Source organism: Theropithecus gelada, chromosome 15 (assembly GCF_003255815.1).
Source record: "Theropithecus gelada isolate Dixy chromosome 15, Tgel_1.0, whole genome shotgun sequence".
NCBI lineage: Eukaryota > Metazoa > Chordata > Mammalia > Primates > Cercopithecidae > Theropithecus > Theropithecus gelada.
In genome coordinates this window covers 4,894,871-4,919,749 of record NC_037683.1, presented here as the reverse complement: position 1 = coordinate 4,919,749, position 24,879 = coordinate 4,894,871, and the positions used below count along the sequence as shown (strand labels likewise).

The 24,879-nt window shown below is 58.3% G+C and overlaps 3 protein-coding genes across 10 annotated transcripts in view; 2 read left to right on the top strand and 1 right to left on the bottom strand.

Moving 5' to 3' along the window:
- ADAMTS13 (ADAM metallopeptidase with thrombospondin type 1 motif 13) overlaps positions 1 to 3,013 on the top strand; it is a 39,124-nt gene extending 36,111 nt beyond the window's left edge. For 2 of the 3 annotated variants that reach the window (XM_025358592.1, XM_025358591.1), the window contains exons 27-29: positions 132 to 308; positions 1,500 to 1,684; positions 2,579 to 2,996. In XM_025358592.1, the coding sequence (XP_025214377.1) occupies positions 132 to 308; positions 1,500 to 1,684; positions 2,579 to 2,785 (569 nt within the window). In that variant the 3' untranslated portion in view covers positions 2,786 to 2,996. Of the gene's footprint in view, positions 1 to 131; positions 309 to 1,499; positions 1,685 to 2,578 lie in introns of all 3 variants that reach the window. The other variant, XM_025358590.1, reaches the window with a different exon arrangement.
- A 565-nt stretch (positions 3,014 to 3,578) lies between these two features.
- On the top strand, positions 3,579 to 14,283 carry CACFD1 (calcium channel flower domain containing 1). Of its 4 annotated transcripts, XM_025358620.1 has the most exons (6): positions 3,581 to 3,801; positions 7,065 to 7,137; positions 8,905 to 9,030; positions 11,460 to 11,567; positions 11,886 to 12,010; positions 12,109 to 14,283. In XM_025358620.1, exons 1-6 carry the CDS (start codon positions 3,681 to 3,683, stop codon positions 12,255 to 12,257), a joined length of 702 nt encoding a protein of 233 aa, XP_025214405.1. In that variant the 5' UTR covers positions 3,581 to 3,680; the 3' UTR covers positions 12,258 to 14,283. The 4 variants fall into 4 exon arrangements, with proteins under 4 accessions (XP_025214407.1, XP_025214405.1, XP_025214408.1 ...); XM_025358622.1 differs by lacking the exon at positions 11,886 to 12,010 and having other exon boundaries at positions 3,579 to 3,801; XM_025358621.1 differs by lacking the exon at positions 8,905 to 9,030 and having other exon boundaries at positions 3,630 to 3,801.
- A 316-nt stretch (positions 14,284 to 14,599) lies between these two features.
- Positions 14,600 to 22,672, bottom strand: SLC2A6 (solute carrier family 2 member 6). 3 transcript variants are annotated; one of them, XM_025359362.1, is made up of 10 exons: positions 22,482 to 22,672; positions 21,769 to 21,931; positions 20,566 to 20,772; positions 19,797 to 19,900; positions 18,964 to 19,102; positions 18,524 to 18,676; positions 17,531 to 17,639; positions 16,956 to 17,141; positions 16,647 to 16,792; positions 14,600 to 15,681 (listed from the first exon to the last, which is right to left on the bottom strand). In XM_025359362.1, exons 1-10 carry the CDS (start codon positions 22,571 to 22,573, stop codon positions 15,526 to 15,528), a joined length of 1,455 nt encoding a protein of 484 aa, XP_025215147.1. In that variant the 5' UTR covers positions 22,574 to 22,672; the 3' UTR covers positions 14,600 to 15,525. The 3 variants fall into 3 exon arrangements, with proteins under 3 accessions (XP_025215147.1, XP_025215146.1, XP_025215148.1); XM_025359361.1 differs by having other exon boundaries at positions 18,964 to 19,175; positions 19,801 to 19,900; XM_025359363.1 differs by lacking the exon at positions 16,956 to 17,141 and having other exon boundaries at positions 18,964 to 19,175; positions 19,801 to 19,900.
- Between the last annotated feature and the right edge of the window lie 2,207 nt (positions 22,673 to 24,879).

The following is a 24,879-nucleotide window of genomic DNA, read 5'->3' as shown; positions in this document are numbered from 1 at the left end:
TCAGTTACTCAGAGTCACATAGCCAGCAGTGGGAGAGGCGGGACTTGAACTCGGCTCAGTCTACCCCGGAGCCACTCCTCTGCTGACCAGGCGTGGTAGTGCTGGACCCTCACTGCCCTGCCGCTTCCTAGGGGACATGTTGTTGCTTTGGGGCCGGCTCACCTGGAGGAAGATGTGCAGGAAGCTATTGGGCATGACTTTCAGCTCCAAGACCAACACGCTGGTGGTGAGGCAGCGCTGCAGGCAGCCAGGAGCCGGGGTGCTGCTGCGGTATGGGAGCCAGCTTGCTCCTGAAACCTTCTACAGAGGTATGGCCAGGCCTTCTCCACCTCCCCTGGGTGCTCCGGTCCTGGCAAGGAGGCTGGGTGGGTGCTGCTGGGGATGGGGCCAGTCCCAGTGGGGTAGTGGGAAGATACAGAGGGAGCTGACTGAGATGGAAGGAGCTGGGGTTGGCCAGTGTCAGTCTGTACATGCCAGGGAGAGGTCGCAGGATGAGTGCTACATCCCTCCTCTTTGGGACTGTGCAGCAAGATGGATGGATGTGGGATGTGGTCCACATCCTCAGTCAGTCCCTCAGGCCTCTGCCCCACCCCCACCCACCCCGCCCCCAACCCTCCAGCCTTTCAAGGCCCTTTAGGGTTTTTGTGAGAGCCACTGTCCCTCGGCCCTGTTCTAGTGCACTGGTGTGAGCACACATGCTTGTACATACGTGTGCACCCACAAGCACACCTCAGACAGAGGATGCCACCTCAGGGACCCCTGCCTTGCCCATGGCCCCCTAGATACCCTCTGATAGCCCTCTCGGTTGTCCTGGGGGGCTTGCCCTCTCCCAACAGCCCGAGCTGGCCGAAGTTGGCTTCCCTAGCCGGTTCCAGAGGTTCCTCGGCTCCCTCAGGTGTCAGGGGCTTAGCAGCAGTGGACTTAGCCTCTGCAGAGACCTAGTGCGCCTCCTCCTTGCCCCAGCACCTGCCTGGGCAGAGAGCTGTGTATGTGCCTCAGCGCACAGGCGCTGCTGGGTCCTGCCAAAAGGCCATGAGCCCACTGTCACCGTTCACACTGCTTCTCGCTTCCCGGCCCAGCCCCACCCACACAGGCACCTGCCTTGAAAGAGGTGCAGGAGGTACAGGCAGGTGGCAGCTCCAGTGAGCTCCGAGGAACAGCAGTGGCTGCCATGGGTGGAGCCTATCCTTGGTGCCAGGTTCAGTGTGAAACACTCTTGCACATGTGACATCATTGAGTCCTAAAGACCACTCTGCTCAGTGCATGCCATTGTTTCCTTCAGTTGCAGAGGAGGGAACCAGAGCCCAGAACATTTAGCCTTTGCCCAAAGTCACTGGGCCAAGAAGTGGTAGAGGTGGGGTTCAGCAGGGTTTGCCTGGGAACCCCAATATTGACCACAGTGCCATGCTGCCCTGCACTGCTTCCCGGCTGTGAGTTGCCCTGGCCTGTGGCATCAGTGGTCTGTCTGGGTTTCTATGTCCCACTTGCTCCCCCTGCAGAATGTGACATGCAGCTCTTTGGGCCCTGGGGTGAAATTGTGAGCCCCTCGCTGAGTCCAGCCACGAGTAAGGCAGGGGGCTGCCGGCTCTTCATTAATGTGGCTCCGCACGCCCGGATTGCCATCCATGCCCTGGCCACCAACATGGACAATGGGACCAAGGGAGCCAATGCCAGCTACATCTCGGTGAGGCCCAGCATGGGGGCTTGTGCTGTGATTCTGGACAGCTTTCCCTAGGGGGTGCAGGACTAGGGGACCCCCTTCAGTTTATTTCAGACTCAAACCCTCCAAATCATTAGTGAAAGAATGGGAGAAGAGCGCTTCCTCCACGTATTCACCAAGAAATGTTTTTTGAGCTACCTACAAGAGTGAAATAGTGGCTTACACCTGTAATCTCAGCACTTTGGGAGGCTGAGGAGGGCAGATCACTTGAGGTCAGGAGTTCAAGACCAGCCTGGCCAACATGATGAAACCCTGTCTCTACTGAAAATACAAAAAGTAGCCAGGCATGGTGGCGTGTGCTTGTAATCCTAGCTACTGGGGAGGCTTAGGCACAAGAATCACTTGAACCTGGGAGGTGGAGGTTGCAGTGAACCCAGATCGCACCACTGCTCTCCAGCCTGGGCAACAGAGTGAGACTTTGTCTCAAAAAAGAAAAAAAAAAAAAAAAAAAAAAAAGCAAAATGATAAAGAATGGTAAAGACCTTTCTGATGTAGACTGACAGCTAACCCAGGACTGAAGCATAATTTTACAGTCTGATATGACTTGGACAGAGGAGCACCCTGCACCCTCCCCAAGGTTTCCTGTGTCCTGGGAGAACTGTGTTCTGCAGGGTATCAGCTTCCCCAGACGAGGCAGCCTGGCCCTGCGCTGGCACCCTGACTGTGTGTCCTCGGGGAAGTGATGTAACTTCCCTGGAGCTCAGTTTTCTGGGTAGAGTAACAGCGTACTCCTAGGAGGGCTTTGTAAGCATTAAATGTGATCCGGAATCTGTGAGCCCCAGCACATTAAGGGCTAATTAATGTGAGTACTAATTATCACTTATGGCCGGTCCTTCTGGGCTGCCCCTTTTCTCTCAGATCCGGGACATCCACAGCTTGAGGACCACAACGTTCCATGGGCAGCAGGTGCTCTACTGGGAGTCAGAGAGCAGCCAGGCTGAGATGGAGTTCAGCGAGGACTTCCTTAAGGCTCAGGCCAGCCTGCGGGGCCAGTACTGGACCCTCCAATCATGGGTACCGGAGGGGCAGGACCCTCAGTCCTGGAAGGGAAAGGAAGGGACCTGACGGTCAATGAACATTTGTTACGTGTCTGGCCAGCCCTGGAGGGTTGACCTCTGGTCTCAGTGCTTTCCAATTCGAACTTTTTCCAATCTTAGGTATCTACTTTAGAGTCTTCTCCAATGTCCAAAAGGCTAGGGGGTTGGAGGTGGGGATTCTGGAAAGGAAAGGCAGCCCCCATTTCCTCGGGTACCAATAAATAAAACATGCAGACTGACCGGCGGTTTTTTCTTATAAGCTGTCCAGACCTGGCTTGAAAACCCATCCCATGGCAAGGCAGGGATTCGCTGGCCCCGCTTGGCTCTATCTTGATCTGCGCAAGCCGCTGGACATCCCTAGTTATCTTCTTCCTATCCAGGAAGAAAAGCCAATCAGGATTCCACTCCGAGGCTGGCGCATTTGCCAGCTCCCTGCGAAGCCCCACCCGTGTGTCCTGGTGTGAGGGTCTGACCCCTAAGGTGTCCGCGCGCCGCCAAACCCCGCCCCCTATGCTAATGAGTGCCCGCCTCCTTCAGGAGCAAGTCTCTGCAAACTGCGGGCCTCCGCCCCCTGTGCTAATGACGCCCGCCCCCCTCGGGCACACCCCTCCGATGCCTGCGAGCCCCGCCCCGTATGCTAACGAGCTCCCCCCCGCCGCGCAGCACCTCGCCGCAGCCTGCGGGTCCCGCGCCCTACAATAATGAGCACCTGCCACCCCTCGAGCTCACCTAGCCGCGGCCTGAGGGTCTCGCTCCCTATGCTAATGAGCACCCGCCTCCCCTCGGGCACACCTCGCCGCAGCCTGAAAGCCCCGCCCCCTATGCTAATATGCTCCCTTTCCCACAAGGCAGCGCGCCGGTTCGGACGCGGCCGGCTACCGAGCCCTTTGTGATTGCTGTGAGCTGCGCCTGACGGCGGCACCATGAGCGGCTCGGGTGGGGCGCCCGCGGCGTCCGCCAGCTCTGCGCCGCCCGCGCAGGAAGAGGGCATGACGTGGTGGTACCGCTGGCTGTGTCGCCTGTCGGGGGTGCTGGGGGCAGTCTGTGAGTACCCGGTCCGGGAGAGGGGGCCGGCCCCGCCGCGCATGCGCGCCCCGCCCCGCCCCGCCCCGGCGGCCCCAGGGGAAAGGACCCGCTGGGGGTCGGGGGCCTGCCGGGCGCCTCCCGGGGCGGAGGAGTGGCGGGGCAGCCGGCGTCCCGGGGTTACCATGGTTACCATGGTTACCGGCTCGGGCCTGGGCGCCTTGGTACCCTGGGCTGGGCTAGCGCTTCTGGGAACATTCCCCGAGGGACCAGAAACCCCAGGGCGGGGGGCACCGGCCTGGGGCACGTGACTGAGCCCTTCCCTCGCCCCCCAGGGGCTTTTGTGAGACTTTCTCAGTGATGCTCATGGAGCGCATGCCCACCTGGCCCGTAGTAAGCGTCAACTGTTGACTTGGGCGTAGGTGACGGCAGCCACGTTGCTAACCTTTGGGCGAGGATTGTTTATAAGGGAGGCGGGTGCACGGCTAGCTAGATTTCTGGCAGGAAGCCACCGGGCGGAAGTTTGCTGAGGGTCAGGTGGTGTCAGGGCATAGGTGGCCCCCGGGGGCCGCGGGGCAGTGAGCTGAGGGCCGGGCCTCTCCCTGGGTCCTCTGTCCAGTGTCAGCTCTCCCCCGTTGCTGCTGCCTTAGCCGCCTATCACCGGCCCTCCTCCCCTTCTCCGTACGCATCCCAGGCACAGACCCTGACCTTAGGCTCCCAGGGAAGCTAGGCTCTTACGCGCAGCCAGAAAAGGACAAAGAGGGAGGCAGGTCTGCTCCAGGAGTGAATGGAAGCTGTACAGCTGGCCTTCCAGGGAAAGACAAGTCTGTCTGAATGATATCCTTTCCTTTCCTGTCTGCCCTCAACCTTGTGAATTACTGGAGTGGGCAAGGTCTTATAGAATGTCTGTCGAGGATGTCTGCAGGGTTTAAACACTGGCACAGAGGGCTAAATCTGGGCCTGGGCAGGGCAGACCCCATCAGCTCTCCTGCCAGAATGACCATCTTTTCACCTTAGGTTCCACAGCCTTTCCAGGTGGGTGGAGGGTGGAAGGAGGTTGAGGGTGGAGGGATGTTGAGGCAGGAGGGTGCAGGGCTAGGAGTGTGCTGCCCTTGCTAGGCATGCCCTTATCCGGAGGCAACTGGATACAGTAGGGCAGGCCCTACCCCCAAATCACAAAGAGGCCCCAGGTTTGTGCCACTGCTCTTCAGGGCAAGTACGCTTTTGGCTTTGTAGAAGAGACTGGTGGGCTTGAAGTTAGGCATTGGTTCCAGTCCTCTCATGTCTGGTTAGCTGTTTTCCCCGCAGATTAGGGTGAGCAGTGCAGAGGGGTGACGTGGTTAGTGGTGAGAAAGGAAAGGTGCTGACTGTGGCCTGTAGGCCACACCTCCTTCCTTCTTGGTCAGTGACCCTGCCGACTCACAGATTAGCCCTGGAGTCTTATTCAGTTCTGTGTCTCTCAAAGTGAGGTGCCTGTGCCTTTCCCAGGAGTACCTGGGGCTCTGTTGGGTCTACAGATGAAGCTTCAGGAGAAACCTGTGGCATTGCCCTGAGTTGTCAGTTGCATCTGCAGAATTTTGGGGGCACGGTTCTGTGAATATTAAATGCTGTATTTCAGGGTAGAATGCAAACATGCAGCGTGTTTTAGAGATGCAGCAGGAATTCAGACAAGGGTTGTGTGCCTGGCTGGTCCTTGGGGTAAGGTTTTCCTCCTCCAGGGTGAGGGGACCAGAGAGAGGAGCTGGAGAGGGTCTACCCTGGGTCCTGAGAGCATCTGGAGGTGATATCTTGGGAGGGGACAGGATTGTATGGTGACAGCCCCCTCACGTGGAAGATATCAGCATTGAGGTCCCCAAGTGGACATCCTCCAGCCCTTTATTGCTAAAGGATTCCTGGCTGGAGCCTGCTGGTCTGGGTTGACACCTGGTCCTCCCCCAAGGCTGGCTGTGGGTTGGACAGCTGGGGTAGGGTTGGAGCTGGAGGCCAAATGCTGACTGCAGCAGGAAGCACAGCCGAGCTGTCAGGTGAGGCCAGGCACAGCGGAGAGGCAGGGAGCCGTGTTGCCCTTTGGGCACTCTGCTGGGGCAGGCAGGCCCCTTTGCACCTGTGGTTCTGGAACCCCTTGCTGTCTGAAGGCAGATGTCTAAGGCTGTGCTGAGGAGGAGTGCAACGCTTGAGTCCTTGGTGTTAGAAGGAGACCCTGGGGGCCCACGAAGCAGTCCCACTGCAGTTCGGCTCACTTTATCTGGCTTCCTTGCCTGCTGTCTGCATAAGGTTACCTGGGAAAATGGAAAACGGCAGAATTCCAGACCCAGGTGGAGGGATCAGGTGCAGAGGAGCTGCTGCAAGTTTAATGAGCTGGTTGCTAATTGCTGCCTCCAAGGCCCCCGCTCAGCCATGGCCTGGGCTCGCTCCCTGCCCAGCAGCCAGCTCCCTGGACCCTCCTTGCAGGCTCCTGGAGTTCCTGGTGAAGCCGGGCTGCAGGCTGTGGGTAGAGGAGGGAGTTGGGTGCAAGAGACCCTGCTGGTGAGGTGCAGCGGGGAGGCGGGGAGTCAAAGCTGCACATCTGGGCATCAGAGAAGCCACGCTCTGGGCTGGAGGAAGACGCCCCCTCCCCTTCCGGGCCTCATGGCATTTCAGCGGTGTGTGGCTGGGCTGTGGGACTTGCTCATGTGCAAGAGGAGAAACGGGCCTCGGCAGATGAAGATAGCATGCCAGCGGCACAGGGCTGGTGAGGAAGTTAGACCTGGAACTGCTGCTCGGTCTTACCTGGTTCCCATCTCTGTTCTGAGAGAGGCACCCGTTGTCCCAACCAAAATCCAAGCCACATTTTCTGAGTCAGAGGACTTCCTGTGTGGCTGGCCCTGTGAATGGTGACAAGTGACCCTTGCCAAAGGCTGAGTCTTGGGGGAGCACTGGCCTGAATCCTTGAGGGACATTCTCTCTTTAATCCTCCTTTAATCCTAACCTCCCTTTGAGGTGGATATTGATGTAGCTGGGGTCAAAGGGCCAGATCCTCTGAGCCCTGGAGCGGAGAGAGGGGGCCGTGAGATCCACCTGGCACCTTGCTGCCACCTTGCTGTGGGGCCTGGGGCACACCGCTGCACCTCTCTGCATCTCCTCACCTATCTCAGATGATAGACGGCAGGCTTCTGGGTGCTGTGAGAACTGTGTGCTGAGCATCCGCAGAGACTCTCGTCCTTTCCGATCATCTCCCGAGGCTGCCATCCCAGCGGGCTCCCCCTGACTCCTTGCTGACTCCTGCCCGTCTCTCTTGTTTCAAGCTTGTGCGATCTCTGGCCTCTTCAACTGCATCACCATCCACCCTCTGAACATTGCGGCCGGCGTGTGGATGATGTGAGTAGCACATGGCCGTCCCGCCCCAGGGGTCTCGCTGGTCGGGAGTCTGTGGGGCACCTCCTGGGGCAGAGGAGTGGCAGGGGCCGTGGGAGCGGGCATCCTTGTGGTTGCCATGGTTACTGGCTCCCGCCTGGGCGCCTCAGGGCTTGTGGGTTTCTGGCCACAGCATGGGGCTTCTTCCCCTTCATATCCCTACCACGTTTGGTTTCCTAATGAGAGGTCAGGGCCCAGGGAACGCCCACCCTGGCCTTCATCCGGTGCAGGGGCGAGGCCATCAGTGCTCCAGACATTTCTGGAGCATCCGCTGAGACTGCAGATGCCAAGTCCACTACACTGGGGCCCTCGCCCTCTGGAAGCTCCCAGGACTGGAGTGGGGAAGGCCGTTTGTTGGGGCTGGCTGAGGACTGGGTTGGATGGTCCGCTGGGAGAGGACGCTCTAACTCGGAGCTGTGCTAAAGATAGATGGGAAAGGCGGGTCGGAGTTGTCACGGGAACCCGCGGTCAGAACACCCTCATGTGCGTTCCATGCCCACCTCCTGCCAGGGTGGCGCCATCCCGTCAGAAGGGAAGGTGGGGTGAGGGCAGGCCCGTGCGACTTGAGGCACATGAGAAGTGGCTGTGACCAGGAATTGACTGTCCTCGTGGGGCTTGGTGCCTTGAGGGGCACAGAGTTGGACGCGATTCAGATCCCGTCCTCAGTGACCTATGGCCAGTGGAGAGCCTCGGGGGCCTGCTGTGGCGGGGTCCCCAGCGCCTGTGCTGGCCAGTGGTGGATAGGGAAAGGGGATGGACAGAGAGGTGCCTGCCCCAGCTTCAGGGGGTGGAGTCGGAGCCTGGCCGAGTTTGAAGTGGAAGGGGCTGGCCCAGCACAGAGTGAGCCAGTGCTTGGAGGCCTAGTGTGTGGGAGGCTTGGGGCGGGGTGCAGTGGTTAAGAGTAGCAAAGAGAGTGCCTGCCCCGGGCTCGGGGTGGCTCTTGGGTGTCCTGAGCCTGCATTTCTGTTACACAGGCATAATGATGGCACTTTTCTCCCAGGCGTGGGGACAGACAGAAGGGCCTGGTTCAGTGTCTGGTAACTGATTGTTACCCATGCATAGAGAATACCATGACCACAGCAGACACCCTCCATCACCAGTGGCGTAGCTGTTCCCCCCTCAAACATGGGGCTGGACGCAAGGACTTGCTAAAGTTCTTCCTCCCCAGCGTGGGCTTCCCCAGGGTGTCCCTGGGCCTGGGGCCAGTGGCATCGGGTGTGTGGGCAGCCCTCCGTGACTGTTTCGGGACTGCATGGCTCCAGCTCTCTGCCTCCCTGGTGGGGCAGCCTTCCTGGTGCTGGTGCCACTGACGGCTCTTGATGGCCATGGCGATAATACTAACAGCAGACAGAGGACACAGCTGCCAGTGCTCCATCTGCGGATGAACCCGCTGCAGTGTTATAGCAGTGCCATGATGTGGGGTCCTCTTTCCTCCCTCTCCCACAGGAGGAGGAGAAACGGCAGCTGAAGCCCAGGGGCTTCCATCTAGGAGTGTTCAGTTCAGCTGGGGAGATGGGTGCAGGGGCAGCTGGGGAGGGCTGGAGTCTTCAGCAGAGGCTCTTCAAGGGGTACGAGCAGGTGCCCTGGAGCAGCCAGGCGGCTTCCCAGAGGAGGAGGGATGAGGGCAGGAGGGTGAGAGAGGTGGCATTCCTTATGGCACTGGCACTGGGGGCTGCCCTCATCTTCCTGGGATTGTCAGTTGCTGCTTTTCTCCTGCCCTGGTCCCTGCAGCATGAATGCCTTCATCTTGTTGCTGTGCGAGGCGCCCTTCTGCTGCCAGTTCATCGAGTTTGCCAACACGGTGGCGGAGAAGGTGGACCAGCTGCGCTCCTGGCAGAAGGCTGTCTTCTACTGCGGGTGAGGGGCTACTGGGCGGGGTCCTGTGACACAGTTCCCCAAAACCCCACTGACAAAATAGGACCCAACAGTCAGGTGAGGGTGGGCAGTGTATTCAGTTCCTCTCTGTAGAAGTGTAAACCGGGATTGCCTTTGTGCACAGTGATTTACTGATAGCTGCCAACACATGTCCCAGCGGTTCTGCACCCAGGAACTCAGCTGTCGCTGTGCTATAGTCACTGGAAGGTTCAGAGGTATATGAGCATGTGTGGCAGCATTCCGTGCAGTTGAGAGAAATGGGAAGCGTCTGGAATTTTGGTCCGTCCACTGGGAGTTGTTAACCAGATGATAGTAGGTCTGTAGAACATGCTTCTCTGCAGCCTTTGCGAAGAGTGGGTTCATCTAGATGTCCTGGCGTGAAAGGGGAGAAGCAGGTTGCAGAGCAGAAAATGTGGTTGCCCTCTAAATACGCTTGTTCAAAATTTTCCCATTTCTAACAATGAAATCAATATGTAATACTTCTCTGAGTCATAAGATGGAACTAATTTCAGGATAAGTGTAATGCATGGAAGCTCCTAGAATAATGCCTCCAGTGCATAGGAGGCTGGCGGCAACAGTATTGATTATTGTCTAGGTTCTCTTTAGAAAGAAGTCTAGATGCAAGCTTGCTTTCCCTTCAGAGAGGCCTGGTAGTTTTGATGGTAAGAGCGCAAGCCACATGCTTACTTGTGGAGCCATCTCCTGCCGTATCGAAGTCACGAAGGACACAGGATCACAAAGCTCTTATCTACATGCAGTGTCATGTCACTAGGGGTTTAAAAAACTGTATTTTAAAAATGCTAGCCATAATAGAAATTCATTAACAATAATTTGGAAAATAGAACAATGTTACTGGAAGCACACTGCCTGCTAATCTTCTGATGTGTGTGCTTCCTGTCCGCAGGCATTTTTTAAAAGCCTGCTCTTAACACAGTTATAACCATTATGAATAAGTTTGTATCCTGCTTTTTTCACGTAGTGTCATGATACAAGCATTTTAACATCGCCACAGATTTTATAACATTCTTTCAATACAGCAATGTTCGTTCAGCTGGATGATTTTCTTCATTTCTTAACTGGTGTAACTCGAGCTGTGATAAACATCTGTCTGCTAAAACTTTTTCTGTGTTTATGATGATTTCCTTAAGATCTATTTTCAGGTGTGAAATTACTGGGTCAAGGATTCTGATCATTAAAAATATTTTAAGACGCGTGGCTATGTTGCTTTCCAAAGAGGTCCCTTGAGTCTCTCCCCCGCCTGCACCCCTGCCCAGGGTTGCGCACCACTTCACATTTGCATTTATCTATTCGTTATCTAAGAGGAAAAATAGTTTCCCGCATGTTCCCAGTGCATTTTCTGATTTGAAAATTTTCAAGTTTCCTTTTTAACCTGTGGGAACCTCAGTGTTCTGCTTCGCAAGTTCAGTGTGTTTTTCTGTGTTAAAGAGTCAATGATCCTTGGTTGTATTTCCTGCAACTATTTTTCCAGCCTGTTGTTTGCCTTTAATTTTGTTTTTGTCAGAAGGTTCCCCGCTGTGGTCTTTCTTTTTCTTGGTAATTTCTATTCTTATTTTATCATTTGGAAGTTTTTTAATGACAGAAAAATCTCACAACCACATGTCTACAAGAATGGAAATTCAGGTAGAATGCAGTGGGCCATGAGTCTCGTCCTCCCGCACAGGCAGCCTCCTCTAGGGAGGCGACAGGACAGAGCGCTGGTCTCCAACCTGCAGGTATCCTCCTGGCCCAGTTAGCCCAGGAATTGCTGCTGGCCTGGAAATTCCCGCCAGGATGGAGAATCAGCCCCGGGGATGCTTACGCCCCAGTGGACCTTGCCACCAGGTGACGCCAAACAGCAGCAAGATCGAGGCTGACCCTGCGGACCCCGCAGCCTGCAGCCCTCCCATGATGAGACCTTGTGTTCCATGTGGTTGAATTCTGGGGACCTTACTTGTGGCGATGTGGCTGGTGTTACTCTATGACTCAGTGCATTTATTTAGTGCCTGTGGTGTTTAGCATTATGTAGTTAACATGCTTGACCTCAGACAAAAGTTTGATCCCCTCTCCATGGTGGAGATTTTGAGTAACTTGCCCGCAAAGCTCTTGCCACAACCTCTTTCTGTCACAGCGAGGGCACTGGACCATCTCGTTACTGTTTAGCCCTTTTTGGGACCACAGACCCCTTCAAAAATCTGATGAAAGCGTTGGATCCTACTCCCAGAATGGAACAGTTTTACAGACAAGTTCAGGGCCGATCAAGGACTTTCTGAAGCTGTGTCTCAGTTGATTTTTTGGGATCCTTCCTGTGCCCTGGGTGTCTAGAAAGGGGGCTGGGCCGAGTCTGGGAAGCAGGGAAGGATGTAGTGGCTGTGGGGCCGGACTGCCCCCCTTGACCTCTGCTTCCCCCCCAGGATGGCGGTCATTCCCATCGTCATCAGCCTGACCCTGACCACGCTGCTGGGCAACGCCATCGCCTTTGCCACGGGGGTGCTGTACGGACTCTCTGCTCTGGGCAAAAAGTGCGTCTGCTGGGCCCAGCCCCTGGGCAGGGCCTTCCTTCCCCCCGCCACCTCCCCTACCGAAGTCCCTCAGTAAGGAGGGTCTGAGAGTGGCCCCTTTTAGCCAGTGGAGACTGAGGCAGAGGCCCCAGTGACTCATCAGTGCCTCCAGGGCTCAGCTCTAGCAGGTGAAGACAGAGGATTCACAACACTTCTGCGTGGCCCAGTCTCGGCCTGTCCCGGCCTGCAGCAAGGGTAGCAAACATATGACTGGTGGGAGCCCCTTCCCCTCCCGGGTCTGCACCGGGCATTGTAGTCAGTTGCCACCCTCTCCTGCAGGGCCCAGACTGAGGCTGGTTCCTTCTCAGCCCAGCATCCCAAGCAGCCTGGGCCACTCTCAGAGGGGACAAGACAGGCCTTTGCCACCCCAGCAGTTGTCTCTGGGGAAATCAGAATGCCTGCAGGTCACACTTGGGTCACAGGGCAGGAACCGGGCAGTAGTCAGGAGGGCTGTGGGCGTGGGGCTGGTGCTCCACGTGACGCTGCCTCTCTCTCTCCCCAGGGGCGATGCAATCTCCTACGCTAGGATCCAGCAGCAGAGGCAGCAGGCAGATGAGGAGAAGCTCGCGGAGACCCTGGAGGGGTAGCTGTGAAGGGCTGGGCACCCCTCCCTCCCTGCCCCCTCCTCTGGCTCTGTGTGAGTCCAAGTGAGGCCTGGACTGTCCACACTGAGGCACAGCCTGGAGAGGGGCTTCTGCACCTGCCCCTACACCTGGAGTCCTCTGCTCCTTTCTCCAGACTTGCTTAAGCCAGGAGCCCCTGGCTGCTGGTGTGAGAGTCTGGGCTGCTGGACTTGAGGCAGAGCCGAGCAGAGCCTGCAGCAGCTGTGTGGACACCAGCTGGCCTTGCTCCTCTGCTGGGTGGGTCTGCAGACCTCACACCACAGACAGGGCTGCCAGTGACCTGCTGTGACCTGACAGCAGCTTCCCCTGGAGATGCTGGTCCTGGCTTGAGGGGAGGTGCAAGTGGGACCCTGCCACCTGGGCACTGAGCAGAGGGACCTCCCCCAGCTCTCTTGGCAGGTAGAGCCCCAGGGTCCAGGACAGCCTGCCACTGCCAGCAACCTCCCACCACTGCTTAGGGTGCAGCGCCCACTGCCACCCCGCCTTCTCAAGAAGCCCATAGGGCCCCTAAGGTGCATCCCTGTACCTGAAACTGCAGCCACGGCAGTGACCGGACAGCTGGGTGGGGGATGCTCCCTGCCGACTCCTGGAACCTTGGACGGGCCACCCCAAGACCCCTCAGCTGCCCCTGCTCCCTGGGCCTGCTAAGGCAGGTTCTGCCCATCACCCCCCTCCCCCGCTGGCCTTGGTGCTAAGGAAGTGGGGAGAGCAGGCTCTCCCTGGCCTCACCGAGGGTGCTCACCCTCTCCCTGGTGTGGCCCCGTCATGTCAGCCGCAGCCTGGCCCCGTTAGTGGGTCAGTGGGTCTGACCTCAGCACCCACTCAGGTTCTCCTGCCGGCCTGCCCAAGCCCTGCCCTCGGGGAGCTTCTGCCTTTTTAAGAACTGGGCAGAGGCCACAGTCACCTCCCCACATAGAGCCATCCTCACTGCCCCGGGTACCAGGCCATCTGGAGCCAGGCCTACCCAGGGAGGACACGGAGTGCTGGTGCCCAGGAAGTGTATCCCCGTATTCCCTCTGCCCCGTGGCCTCAGCCCGCTGGCCTCTCTGACTGTGAGGCTGGCTCTTGGCCGTGGGGCAGGTGCCTGGTCGGGCCTGGCTTCGCCCGGGTGGGGCTTGGCAGAAGTGGGAGGGTATGGAAGATATTCCATCTGGGTCCGACCCCAGGCTGGGCCTGTGCTGAGCTTCGGGAGCAGAGGTACTGGGTCTTGCTAAGTGGACTGTTTCCCAGGAACACCTCTTGGGCCCATCTGCATCTGAGGCTGGGAGTGGCAGGCTGGTGGGCTGGGTGTGGGGTTCTTTGGGTCCTGCCCAGTACTGCCCTGGGGACATGTCTGTGGGCTCCTGGGTCAGCAGCACCCCACCCCCGGGAGTCTGGCCAGCTGAGCCCCAGGGTGGCAGGGGCATTACAGCCTGGTGGACACGTGCCTTCAGGGTTCCTCCGGGGCCACTCTCCTCAGGCCAGTGCTGGGTTCAAAGGGCTATGTGTGTGTGTGTATATGTATGTGTGTGCGTGCACGCATTTGTCCCATGTATGCAGTGAGTGAGACCTGTCTACCTCCCACGAGAAGCAAGGGCTCTGCCCGCCCTCTGCTCATTCCTACCCAGGTAGTGGGGCCCCGGGCCCCCTTCTGCCTGGCCTGCCTGCTGCTGCCCCTGCCAGAGGGGCCTCAGTGACAGCCAGAGACAGCAGAAGGGTTGGCTGTGGATCAAGGAAGGCTGCCCCTGTGACCTGTGGGGAAATGGTGGGTGCACAGCTGGATGCAGAGGTGGAAGGCCCTCAGCCACAGGCCAGAGCGGGCGGGTCACCTGTCCCAGGTTCCCAGCAAGTCTGCAGCTGTGCAGACCTGGGGCCTCTGACCCTGTCTCCCAGGGAGTGCGCTGTCCAGCAGGGGCCCTGCCTTGCAAGGAACATCTCTTATAGCGGCCAGGCCACTCCTGCCTCGTCTGGGCTGTGTGTGGCGCTCTTTCCCCCTTGTCTGCACCTCTGTGTTGTGTGTGCATCTTAAGCAATAAAGCGCGGCCGTGGCTCGCGTGCCTGTCCTCACTCCCTTCTGCTTTGGTGCCTGTGTATGTGTGTGGAAGCCAGACAGGAGCCGCTGGCCCAGGAAATAACTACAGGTCCTGTCCCAAGGCTGCCTCTGGCATCACAGACAAGGAAAGTGACCTGCCCAAGGTCACACAGTTAGAAAGAGGAGACTGTTAAGGGCGGGCCTCGCTGTGGACTTCCCCTCACAGCAGCCTCTTCCCTGCCTTGCTTGGCTGTGGATCAGCAGTCAGTGGCCCTGGCAACCTTGGCTGGTTCGGGTCTAGCCTGGCTGCTGTGGGGGCTCCCCTCCTGGAGTAGACCCCACTCCTTCCTTGCTAGGGCTACAGGCCCAGTTCCTTTATTTTTATAAAAGGGTGAACACAGTTTGCGGATAGGAGCTGCCTGTTCCCAGAGGTTGGGCTGGGGCAGGAGGAAGTGGCCACGCCAGGTCCTTTGCCCTGGCTTTTTTTTTTTTTTTGAAGCGGGGGCAGGGGGAACGGAGTTTCACTCCCGTTGCCCAGGCTGGAGTGCCATGGCATGATCTCAGCTCATTGCAGCCTCCACCTCCCGGGTTCAAGCAATTCTGCCTCAGCCTCCCAAGCAGCTGGAACTACAGGTGTACGCCACCACACCTGGCTTTTTTGTATTTGTTAGTAGAGACGGGGTTTTACCATGTTGGCCAGGCTGGTCTTGAACTCCTGGCCTCGGGTAATCCGCCTGCTTCGGCCTCCAAAAGTGCTGGGATTACAGGCATGAGCCACTGCGCCTGGCCTGCCCTGGCTTTTGAAGTCCAGGATGTTCCCTGTGGTGTCCACAAGACTTGGGGGGGCAGAGCCGGGTCTTCCTTGCACAGCCAGATGCCACCAGATCAGAACGCGATGATATGACTACGTTACTTGGCTGCCTCCAGCCCGGTCCTCTCAGTCCTCCCCGTAGCCTTCTGTGGGGTGTGTCCTTCACACAAGGGTAAAGGACTAGGTCTGAGGTCACCCAGTAGGGCCGTGTCCCTGGACGCAGGGTTGTGTGCTCTCCTGCGGCCCATGGCTACGTGCAGCACTGCGGGCCGCCTGAGCTGGGGCTGCGGCTGGACAGCAGTGCTACCTGTCTGGAGCCAGGGGCACGCACTGCTGAGGCCCCATCACGCTGCTCTTCCTGCGCTCTGGCTGGTGGCAGGGATGACTGCTGCCTCTTGGTCCCAGGGTGCAGGATTGCAGCCAACACAGGCCCACCCACTGGGGGTTTGGCCCCCTCCAGGCGGGGACCATGACCTAGCGCAAGAAGGACCTTCTCCCCGTGCGGAAGAAGGACTCGATCTGCTCCAGGGACCGTCCCTTGGTCTCGGGCACACAGCAGCCTGTGAACACCAGGCTCACCAAGCAGATGGCCGCGAAGAAGAAGAAAGGCACCTGGAGGCCGAAGGCGCTCTGTGGGTGGAGAGCGGGCCTGGGTCACAGGGAGAAGATCCAGGGTCCTTCTGCCCCAGGAGGAGCTCATGGGCCCTGCTGGTAGCAACCAGCCGTGTGGGGCCTCATCTGGTCCTTCCTGTGTTCAGAAACAGCTCCCCCACACCAAGGCTCCCCCACTGCCCCCAGGACAAATCCGAAGGCTTTAGCCCCCTGTTTGTGGCCCTCGAAGTCTGCATCCCGGCTGCCCCTCAGCCTTCCTCAGAGGCTGGGCCCTCTGGCCTCAGCTCAGGTAGCCCCTCCACACCCCTTACCCAGCGCTGGCGTCCCAGCTGTTCCACGCCGCAGCCTACAGGAGGCCCGCCCCACAGCCTGGTAGGCACGCAGGTTCTTCTTGGACCCTCTAAGCTGATGGACTCACTCTGGGTTGCCTGTCCTCCCCCGACCCCACTGAGGGGACCACTGCGGGGACAGGTTAGGCACTGGCCTGGGCTGCCCAAGCCAGCTTCTCCCTCATGGGAACTTACTCTGGGCCTCATGGATTCTGGCTGGTCACAGGGCCCGTAGTTTTGAATCAGGAGGCAGGGGGAGTGGGAGGGGTTGGGGGGAGTGTGTGGGAGGGGAAGGGGGTGTTGTGGGGGTGCAGCTGAGACCCAGTGCCCAGGAGGGCGGGAGATGGAGCAGGGTGGGGAGGTGGTCTTCCTGGGCCCCCGGCAGGGTTCTGGGCCATGTCCTGCCCTGGCCTGGGAGGTAACCTGACTTCTCAGAACAGTCTCCCGAGCCCGTTCCTGTTTCTCGTAATGAAGAGCCTTTGTTGGACTGTCACGTGACCACTCTGGGGCCTCTGAGTTCAGGAGGTGTGTGCTCATCTCCTAGCATCACTGAGAGTTAGGGGCCTGACAGAGCTGGCCTTAGCATAGCCCCTGGCACTGAGAAGGGTCCTGGTCAGTCAGAGAAGGCCTGGGGGCCCGGGGCTGAGCACTCACCACCACTGGCAGGAAGGACTTGGTGAGGACGAAGGCGGTGAGCCAGCTGGCCAGCACGCAGAGCCCCGAGGCCACGCCACGGGCCCGCAGGGGCAGGACCTCAGACATGAGCAGCCAGGTGATGGGGCCCCAGCCCATGGCGTAGCCTGCTCGGAGGAGGCGGCAGGCTGAGGCCCTGTGGGGCGACTGGACGCGGCTGTGTCTGTCTCCACTGAGCTGCTGGAGACCCCCTTCTCCAGCCACCCCAGACACATCACCCATCCCTTAACACCCGAGACAGCCTGCCCCCTGAGCCACCGCCACACCTACCCATAATGAAGAACATGGTGGCCAGCAGGGGCACCAGGGTGAGGTAGCCAGCGGGTGCTGCCAGGGGCTGCGCCAAGTTCCCCCAGGACTCACTTTCCAGGCCCGCAGTGCCGTTGGGGCTCAGAGGCCTGGGGCCAAAGTGGATGTACAGCCCCAGAGTCAGGTTGGCAGCAAACATGATGGCCGCTGTGGACAGACAGGTGGCCTCGTGGGGCCAGGACCCTCTGAGCCAGCTGTTTTTCTCAGAGTTCTTTCTGCACAGCCCCTTGATACTTGCGTGGTCCAGCCCGTGTCTGGGACTAGAGACCCCTGGCAGGGCAGCAAGCTGTGTCTCCAGCCACGTGTCAGGCTCCCACCATGCCCACCATGGAGTGTCACAGCCAGTGTGTCCACTCGGAGCCCCAGTGGACCTTTCTGGAGCCACTGGCCAGGGCCAGGGCCCCGCTGATGCTACGGAGGCAGGTGCCCTGCAGTTCCCAGACACACAGCCCCACCCCGAGGCAGGCCTGCACACCCAGGCCAGCCCCGACCCATGTGGAGGAGTGGGGCAGGAGGGCTGGCTGCAGGGTGCTTACCTGAGACAAAGAGCAGCACCTTGCGGCCAGCGAGGTCCATGGTGAGGGCAGCGATCAGCACAGACAGGAGCCGCACAGCCCCAACGATGGCTGCGTCATCCTTCGGGGGCTATGGGGAGGGAGGCCACCAGGGTTGAGGGACTTGCCTGCTGTTCCCATCGCCGTCCAGGACCCAGCTTGTCCCTGCCGGCACTGCAGGGGCTCAGGCCAGCAGCTCAGCACAGAACTGAGTAGTCTGGCGCCTGCAGCATGCTGGGCATCTACACTGTCCAGGCCTACGGGGCCTCCTGGGCAGGCACACATCTGCTCTGCCCACCACTACCCTCAGCTGGCACAGAATCCAGGCGTAATGATGACTTGCCAAACCGTGCTGTTACTAATCTCCAAATCTCATCTCACTCTGAGCCTTGGGGCAGGCCTACGGAGACGTGCTGCTATCTTCTTCTTGCAGAGGAGGAAGTTGAGGTTCAGAGGGGAAAGTGACTTCCCTCATCAAGTGGCAGATGCCACAGGGCTCTGAACCTGGGGTCTATCACCTCAAGGGGTCCACGTTTCTATGAAGCTGGTTTCCTTTGTAATCCCATGTATTTTATTTAACTTTAAAAATGTCTCTATGTATTTAGAGACAGGGTTTCACTCTGTCACCAGGATGCAGCGCAGTGGTGAGATCGTGGCTCGCTGGCGTCTCAAACTCCTGGGCTTAAGTGATCCGCCCGCCTCAGTCTCGTGATGGGATCATGCCAGTATTTTATTTTAAAACATTTAAGCTTTTCTCAAAAACATTCTGAGAAGAGGTGAAGGCACAGGAACTGTCTCCACATGGCCCAGATCTCAGATCTTGCTGTGGCATCCCTGACACCTGGCACAGAGCAGGTGTGGGCAAGGCCGGGGGTTGGGTAAATGTAGGAGCAGGCCCTGCCTCCCAAGCCGGGCCTGCCCTGCCAGCCTCCAGGGGACCCCGTGGGTGGGCGCCGGCCAGGGCTGGGCTCTCACCAGCAGGACAGCGGTGCTGTCGAAGATGGACTGCAGGTAGACCAGGATGGGCGTGATGCCCGTCAGCTGCTGCAGGAGACGCATCAGCAAGGCCACGGCGATGGGCCGGCACACGTGGGGGGCCCGTGCCTCAGCCCACGACACTCGGCTGCTCTGAAACACAAGGCCGCCACTGAGGGCGTTGGGCCAGCCTCTCCAGCAGGCGCCATCCTGCCCTGGACTGCCAGGAGTTGGGTGGGAGACCCCCTTTTTCCCTCCTCCAGGAAAGAACCAGCTTACCAGGCCACCCAGGCTCTGGGGACAGCCCCCCAACCCCAACCCAGGCACTTGGATTAGTGGGAACTACTGCGGTCCTGTCTTCCAGGAAAAGCCTCCACGGCCACACAGAGCTGAAGTGTGGGAGGCGGGCCTGCCAGGCTCGTGCGCACACCCTCCTGCACCTGTCTCCGGACGTTGTCCTGGATCTGCTCGAACTCCCAGTGGACGTCGGCGTCCGTCCCGCGCAGCCAGGCCAGCGCCCGCAGGGCCTCCTCATCCCTGCCCCGAGAGAGCAGGAAGCGCGGCGAGTTGGGCATGAAGCTGAGCAGCAGGATCATGACGAGCACGGGCGCCTCCCCGGCCACAGCCAGCCAGCGCCACGGCAGCAGGAGGCCTGGGGGCGAGAAGCGGGTGAGGGGCCAGGTCCAGGCCTGGCAGAGCCCTTTCCCTCTGGAGCCTCTGAATAACCTCATCTGCCCTTTAAGGTCTAGTCCAAGGGCCACCTCCTATAGGAAGCCTACCCTGATTGCCCCAGGCAGGGTGGGGCTGCAGGGATTGCTCAGCCCCTGGCACATAGTGGGAAGTCCTTGGAAAGTCTTAGGGCCAGGGCCAGATGAGGAAGGACTAGACTGGGCAGGCAAGGCCCTGGGCCTCCACCCAAGACCTCCACGCCCCCTCAACTGAGCAGCTGCATGCACTGTGATTTCTTTTCTATCTGGACTTCCCATCTGAGATGGCATTTGATGGAAGCTTTCTGCCGTTAAAATACAGTCTGGCGACTGTGGGTCCAGGAGAAGCCCTGGCTGCCCCAGCTAGGGACTGGGCCTGTGGCTAGAGGGGCAGGCCCTGCCTGGAGGTGCACAGCAAGGTGCTGGCTGAGTGGCGCCGGGATGCCAGATCTCTTGCCTCTCAGCCCAGGATCTGTTCTGGGGCAAATCATTCCCTTTCCACCCACGTCTACCTTGGCGGCACCCACCCCTCCCGCCAGCCTGCACACAGGAGTGCAGGGCCATACTTGCCAAGGGCGTAGAGAGACAGGGATCCGAACACTGCCATGAGCTGGGGTGTGGCCCCCAGAGCCCCACGAACGCCTGGGGGAGCAATCTCAGACACGTACACCTGCAAGACACAGCCGCCGCACCAGCTTTTGCTGAGAATGAGGGTTCCTAGGCCCGGCCAAGATGGGAGGGGCAGCCCCTGTGAACCCCGGAAAGTGGGAAGTGGAGGCTTTCTGGTGGGGCTGTGTCCTGGTCATGACTCACTGCAGGACCTTGGGCGGCCTGCCTGATCTCCCTCTGTCCTCAGTTTCCCTAACTGTGAGGTGGGTGGAAGGACTTAGCTCGGAAATGAGCAGCATGATGCTGGGAAGGAGGCCCGAGGGCTCCCAGGCTCCAGGGCTGAGCAGGTGAGTCCATGCCTCCCAGTGAGTTCTGTCTCCTCTGCTGGGCTCACCAGGCCCCGTGTGGAGTACCGGATAAAATAAGAAGGTCCCAGGGAGGGTGTCGGGCAGGGACTTCCCTCTCCTACCCATTGCTCAATGCGGATTTTCTCCAATTGAGTAATACATCTGACCAGTCAAGAAATGGGGTAGAAGGCTTGGAAAGTCCAAGAAACAATTTCCCCCAAATTAGCTGCCCTGCTGGGGGTGAGCTGAGGGCATCCGCAGGGAAGGCAAACAATTCTCATTGCCCAGAAGGCATGGAGGCCGGGAGGCCTTAGTCAGATGGAGGCTCAGCACCAATACAGAGGCACTGGGGCCCCTGGGTGGGAAGGCCTGGCCTTACCGGGATGCAGGCGGCTGTGAGCCCCCCGGCGAAGCCCGTCAGCGTCCTTCCGAGCAGCAGCATCCAGAGGCCATGCGCACCCGCCATGAGCGCGTAGCCGGCCGCCGACGGCACAGCTGAGAACATGATGCTCAGCTTCCGGCCCAGGAAGTCGTTGAGGATCATGGCACTCAGGCCTCCGGCTGCTGCTCCCAAGGTGAACACGGACTGCAGGGGAAGGGGGTGCAGGGCAGATATGTCTGGGCACTGCACACCCCACTCTCATCAGAGTCCAGGGACAGCTTCTTCCCTAGGCCGACCCCAGGAGCTGGTCAAGCACTTGACCAAGTCAAGCACTTGAAGCAGGGAGCCTCCTGTCTTCAAGGGACAGCCATTTGTTAGGGATGTTCAAACAGGGAGTTCTGCTCTAAGGAAGAGGCACTGCCACATATACACAGTGGTTCTGTCCAGCCTGATGTTTAAATGTCTAATATTTTAATACAGGAGAATTCTGTGACTTGAAGGCCCTGGGCTTTAAGATTTGGAGGTTCTTAAGTTCCCTGTACAGCAGCAACTGGGACCCCCTCTGGACTCTGCTAACTGGTAGTGGGACCTGGGCACATTGGCCAGCCTGTCTGAGCCTCAGTTTCTTGGGCTGTCTTACGGGGAGAGCACAAGTGCTACCTCGTGGGGTTGGCCCTGGGAGTCAATGAACGTTCAGTGCCCAACACGTGCCTGGCACATAGGAAGTGCTCAGTAAATCTTATCTTAACTACTATGTTGTAACTACATCTGAGGCTATTAAGATTGTAATTCTAGACTCTGGGACTTTGGGATCTTCCTCTCCATCAGCCCACAATCTGTCCTGCAGACCCTCCTTGCCCCAGCCAGTGCCTCTCCCCGCTGACACCTGATACCCTTGCCCCCATCCAGCCAACTGTGGGTGTGGGGACCTGGGGAAGCCTCAACCCCACCTAGTGTAGACCCTGACAGCCACCTCCCCACCTGCTCCTTCCTTCACCCTCTCCACTGGCTTTCAGTTCCTCATTTCAGAGAAATCCTGTAGCTTTACCCCACCCACCAGTGGCCTGGATGGCTGGGGGCGGGGGGACCAGGGCCCTGGAGGGCCTCCCAAGGTGGAGAATTTGGGAGGTCCCTAGCTGGGGACAAGGCTCAGCAGGTCCCTGCTCCCTGCACCCACCCTCCTCCGAGGATGGTCCTTACCCCGAACCAGGATGCCTGGGATTTGGTCAGATGCAGGTCGGGATCCAAGGAGTGCTCCAGGGCTGGGATGACAGGGGATGTGTAGACCAGAGCATACCCAAAGCTGAAATTGCCGAGCACTGCGGCGAAGGTGGCCAGGAACACCCTTTTGTTCTGCAGGGCCCTGGTGATGGTGGTGGACAAAAGGACCAGGGTCTCTGAGTCCCTCCTCCAGGAACCATTGCCTTTTCTGAACCCAGTGGCTGCCCAGCTCAGCGGGCAGTGCTGGGGAGGCCTGGGTCCAAGGCCATTCAGGTTCCCAGGGCCTGAGCCCCAGCTCCCCTGGGAAATTCCCAGGCCATTGTTAGCTCATCGCCGTGGCTGAGCCTCTGGTACTGGGGCCTTTTCTCCGGAAGAGGAGGCTCTGGTTCTGCCCCCAGGTCTGCGGCTGGAGGCTTGCTGTGTGACCTCAGGCAGACCCCTTGCTCGCTGGGGCCTCAGTCTTCCTGTCTGTGGCAGTAGGGGGCTGGGCCCGGTACTCCCGTGGATCGTTCCTTCCCTTAGAGGGACCGGTTCCTTAAATAGGAGTAGCGTGTCCGGGACAGAAGGGAGCCAGATGGCCCCTCGGTGGCGACTAGGTCAGGGGAGGCCCAGGGTGGGAGCGTGCCGCCGGCTGGAGGGAACCAGAGCCACCCCCAGGCCCCACCCCCAGTCCCCAACCCAGCGACTCTCACCCGACCCGCGCCCTGTCCTCTGGAGACGGGGGGGGCTTCTCGGGGAAGGTGTCGTAGTCCGGGCCCTCGGCTCCCAGCAGCGGCTCCTGCATGGCCGGGTCTCTCTCCGGGTGAGCGGAGGGCGCTCAGACTGGAGCAGCCGCACCGGGGCCGCAGCTCCACCGGCCAGGCCCCGCCCCTCGGCCGCGATTGGCTGCGGGATGGCCCTGCAGAGCCGCGCCGGCCAATGAGGCGGCCGCACGCTGTCCTGATGCTCGGATGCGGACCCGGCTTCCCAGGACGCTGCCCGCACCGCGTGCGCACCCGAAGGTCCCGCCCCCGAGACAGAATGGGGGTCCCAGGGCGGAGCCCCTGCCAGATAGTCCGGGGTCCTCGCGGAGCGCCGGGAGCTGCTCACCCGGCCCGGGTCTTGCAGGCGTGACTGCGGCAATGCGCGCAGGCCCCGTCGTACCCGCTCCCGCGGGGTGGAAACCGAGGCCCAGAGAGGTGAAGCCGCTCGCCAGGTCACAGCGAATGCGCACCTCGCTCCGCCTTATGCTCTAGCTCTCCCTGTTGCGTGGCTACTCAGGGCCACCTCTGCCCTGGCTCTCCCTGGCACCAGGGAATCGCGGTGTGTCAGGGCAGCAGCGGATGTGCGGGACGAAGGAGGCAGGAGGGGCCGGGCGGGGCGCTGTGGGCAGCTGCAGTGGGCGAGGTCTGTATCCTCCACCCCAGGCTCTGATGGTAGAAATAACCTGAACTCGTGACACGTCACCCAGGTAGTAAGATAACATTGAAAAATAAGAAAAGCAGAAATGGAAAATTCCCGGGAAGCCCGTCCTCAAAAAATCCCACAGCAGTTCCACCTCTCTCTTTGGGCCTTTTCGGGAAGAGGACGAAATCACGCCCTGCTCTGCTGGATGGACGTGCCACACACGCTTTTAAACGGATCCTTTGTTGCTGAGTATTTGGGTCATTTCCCATGTTTAGCTATTAACGTAGTAAAGCATTTTTAAAAGTTAGAATTCCCCTTATTATGATTGAAATAAAAACATAATAGAACAATAAAGAGAATCACATCCATCTCCCGTCAGCCTGACCTTGAAGGCATTTTAGCCTCTTTTCTTCCAGTCTTTTCTCCATGTGCCTATTTTGCGTATTTGCTATTGGGGCCCTCATTAAATCCTGTAGCCCCTTTACATCATCGTTTTCTTGCCGTCAAGATCATAGGCTTTGGACTCAGGCACACCCGGTATAGTGATCAGGCTGCACAGTCCTCATGACCATATATATACATATATGTATGTATTTTTACATGCACGCATATATGCATGTATTTTTACACGCATGCACACACGCACGCATTTTTACACAGATGCACACACGCATGTGTTTTCACACGCAAGCACACATGCGTTTCACACGCATGCATACATGTTTGTTTTACATACATGCATACATGTATGTGTTTTAAATACATGCATATATGTATGTTTTACATGTATGCATATATATGTATGTGTTTTTCCATATAAGCATATAGGTATGCATTTTTACATATAAACATATATATGCATTTTTTTTTTGAGACGGAGTCTCGCTCTGTTGCCCAGGCTGGAGTGCAGTGGTGCAATCTCAGCTTACTGCAACCTCCGCCTCCCGGGTTCAAGTGATCATCCTGCCTCAGCCTCCCAAGTAGCTGGGATTACAGGCATGTGCCACCACGCTTAGCTAATTTTTGTATTTTTAGTGGAGACGGGGTTTCACCATGTTGGCCAGGTTGGTCTCAAGCTACAGACCTCGTGATCCTCCTGCTTCAGCCTCAGAAAGTTCTGGGATTACAGGCGTGAGCCACTGCAGTTGACCTTCTCTTTTTTTTAAATGTATTTTTTTCTTTTAAACTCAACTTTAGGCCAGGCACAGTGGTGTGTGCCTGTCCCAGCATTTAGGAGGCCAAGGTAGGAAGACTGCTTGAGGCCAGGAGTCTGACACCAGCCTGGGCAACAAAGTGAGACCCTGTCTCTACAAAAAACTAAAACAAATTATCCAGGTGTGATGGCGAGTGCCTGTGGTCCCAGCTACTCGGAAGGTAGAGGTGGGAAGATTGCTTCAGACCAGTAGTTTGAGGCTGCAGTGAGCTGTGATCACACCAAAGCACTCCAGTCTGTTGTGTGCTGGAGTGAGAGGGAGAGCCTTCTTGAAAAAATAAAATACAAGAAAAGTCAACTTTGTTAAGCTACAATTTATATACAGTAAAATGAATCCATTTTAAGTATAGGTTGATGAGTTTTGACAATTGTATAACCCCGAACACCCCCAATCAAGATATAAAACATTTCCACTGTTTCTTTCTTTTATCTTTTTTTTTTTTTTTTTTTTTTTTTTTTGAGAGATTCACTTCGGTACCACTGCCGGGAAG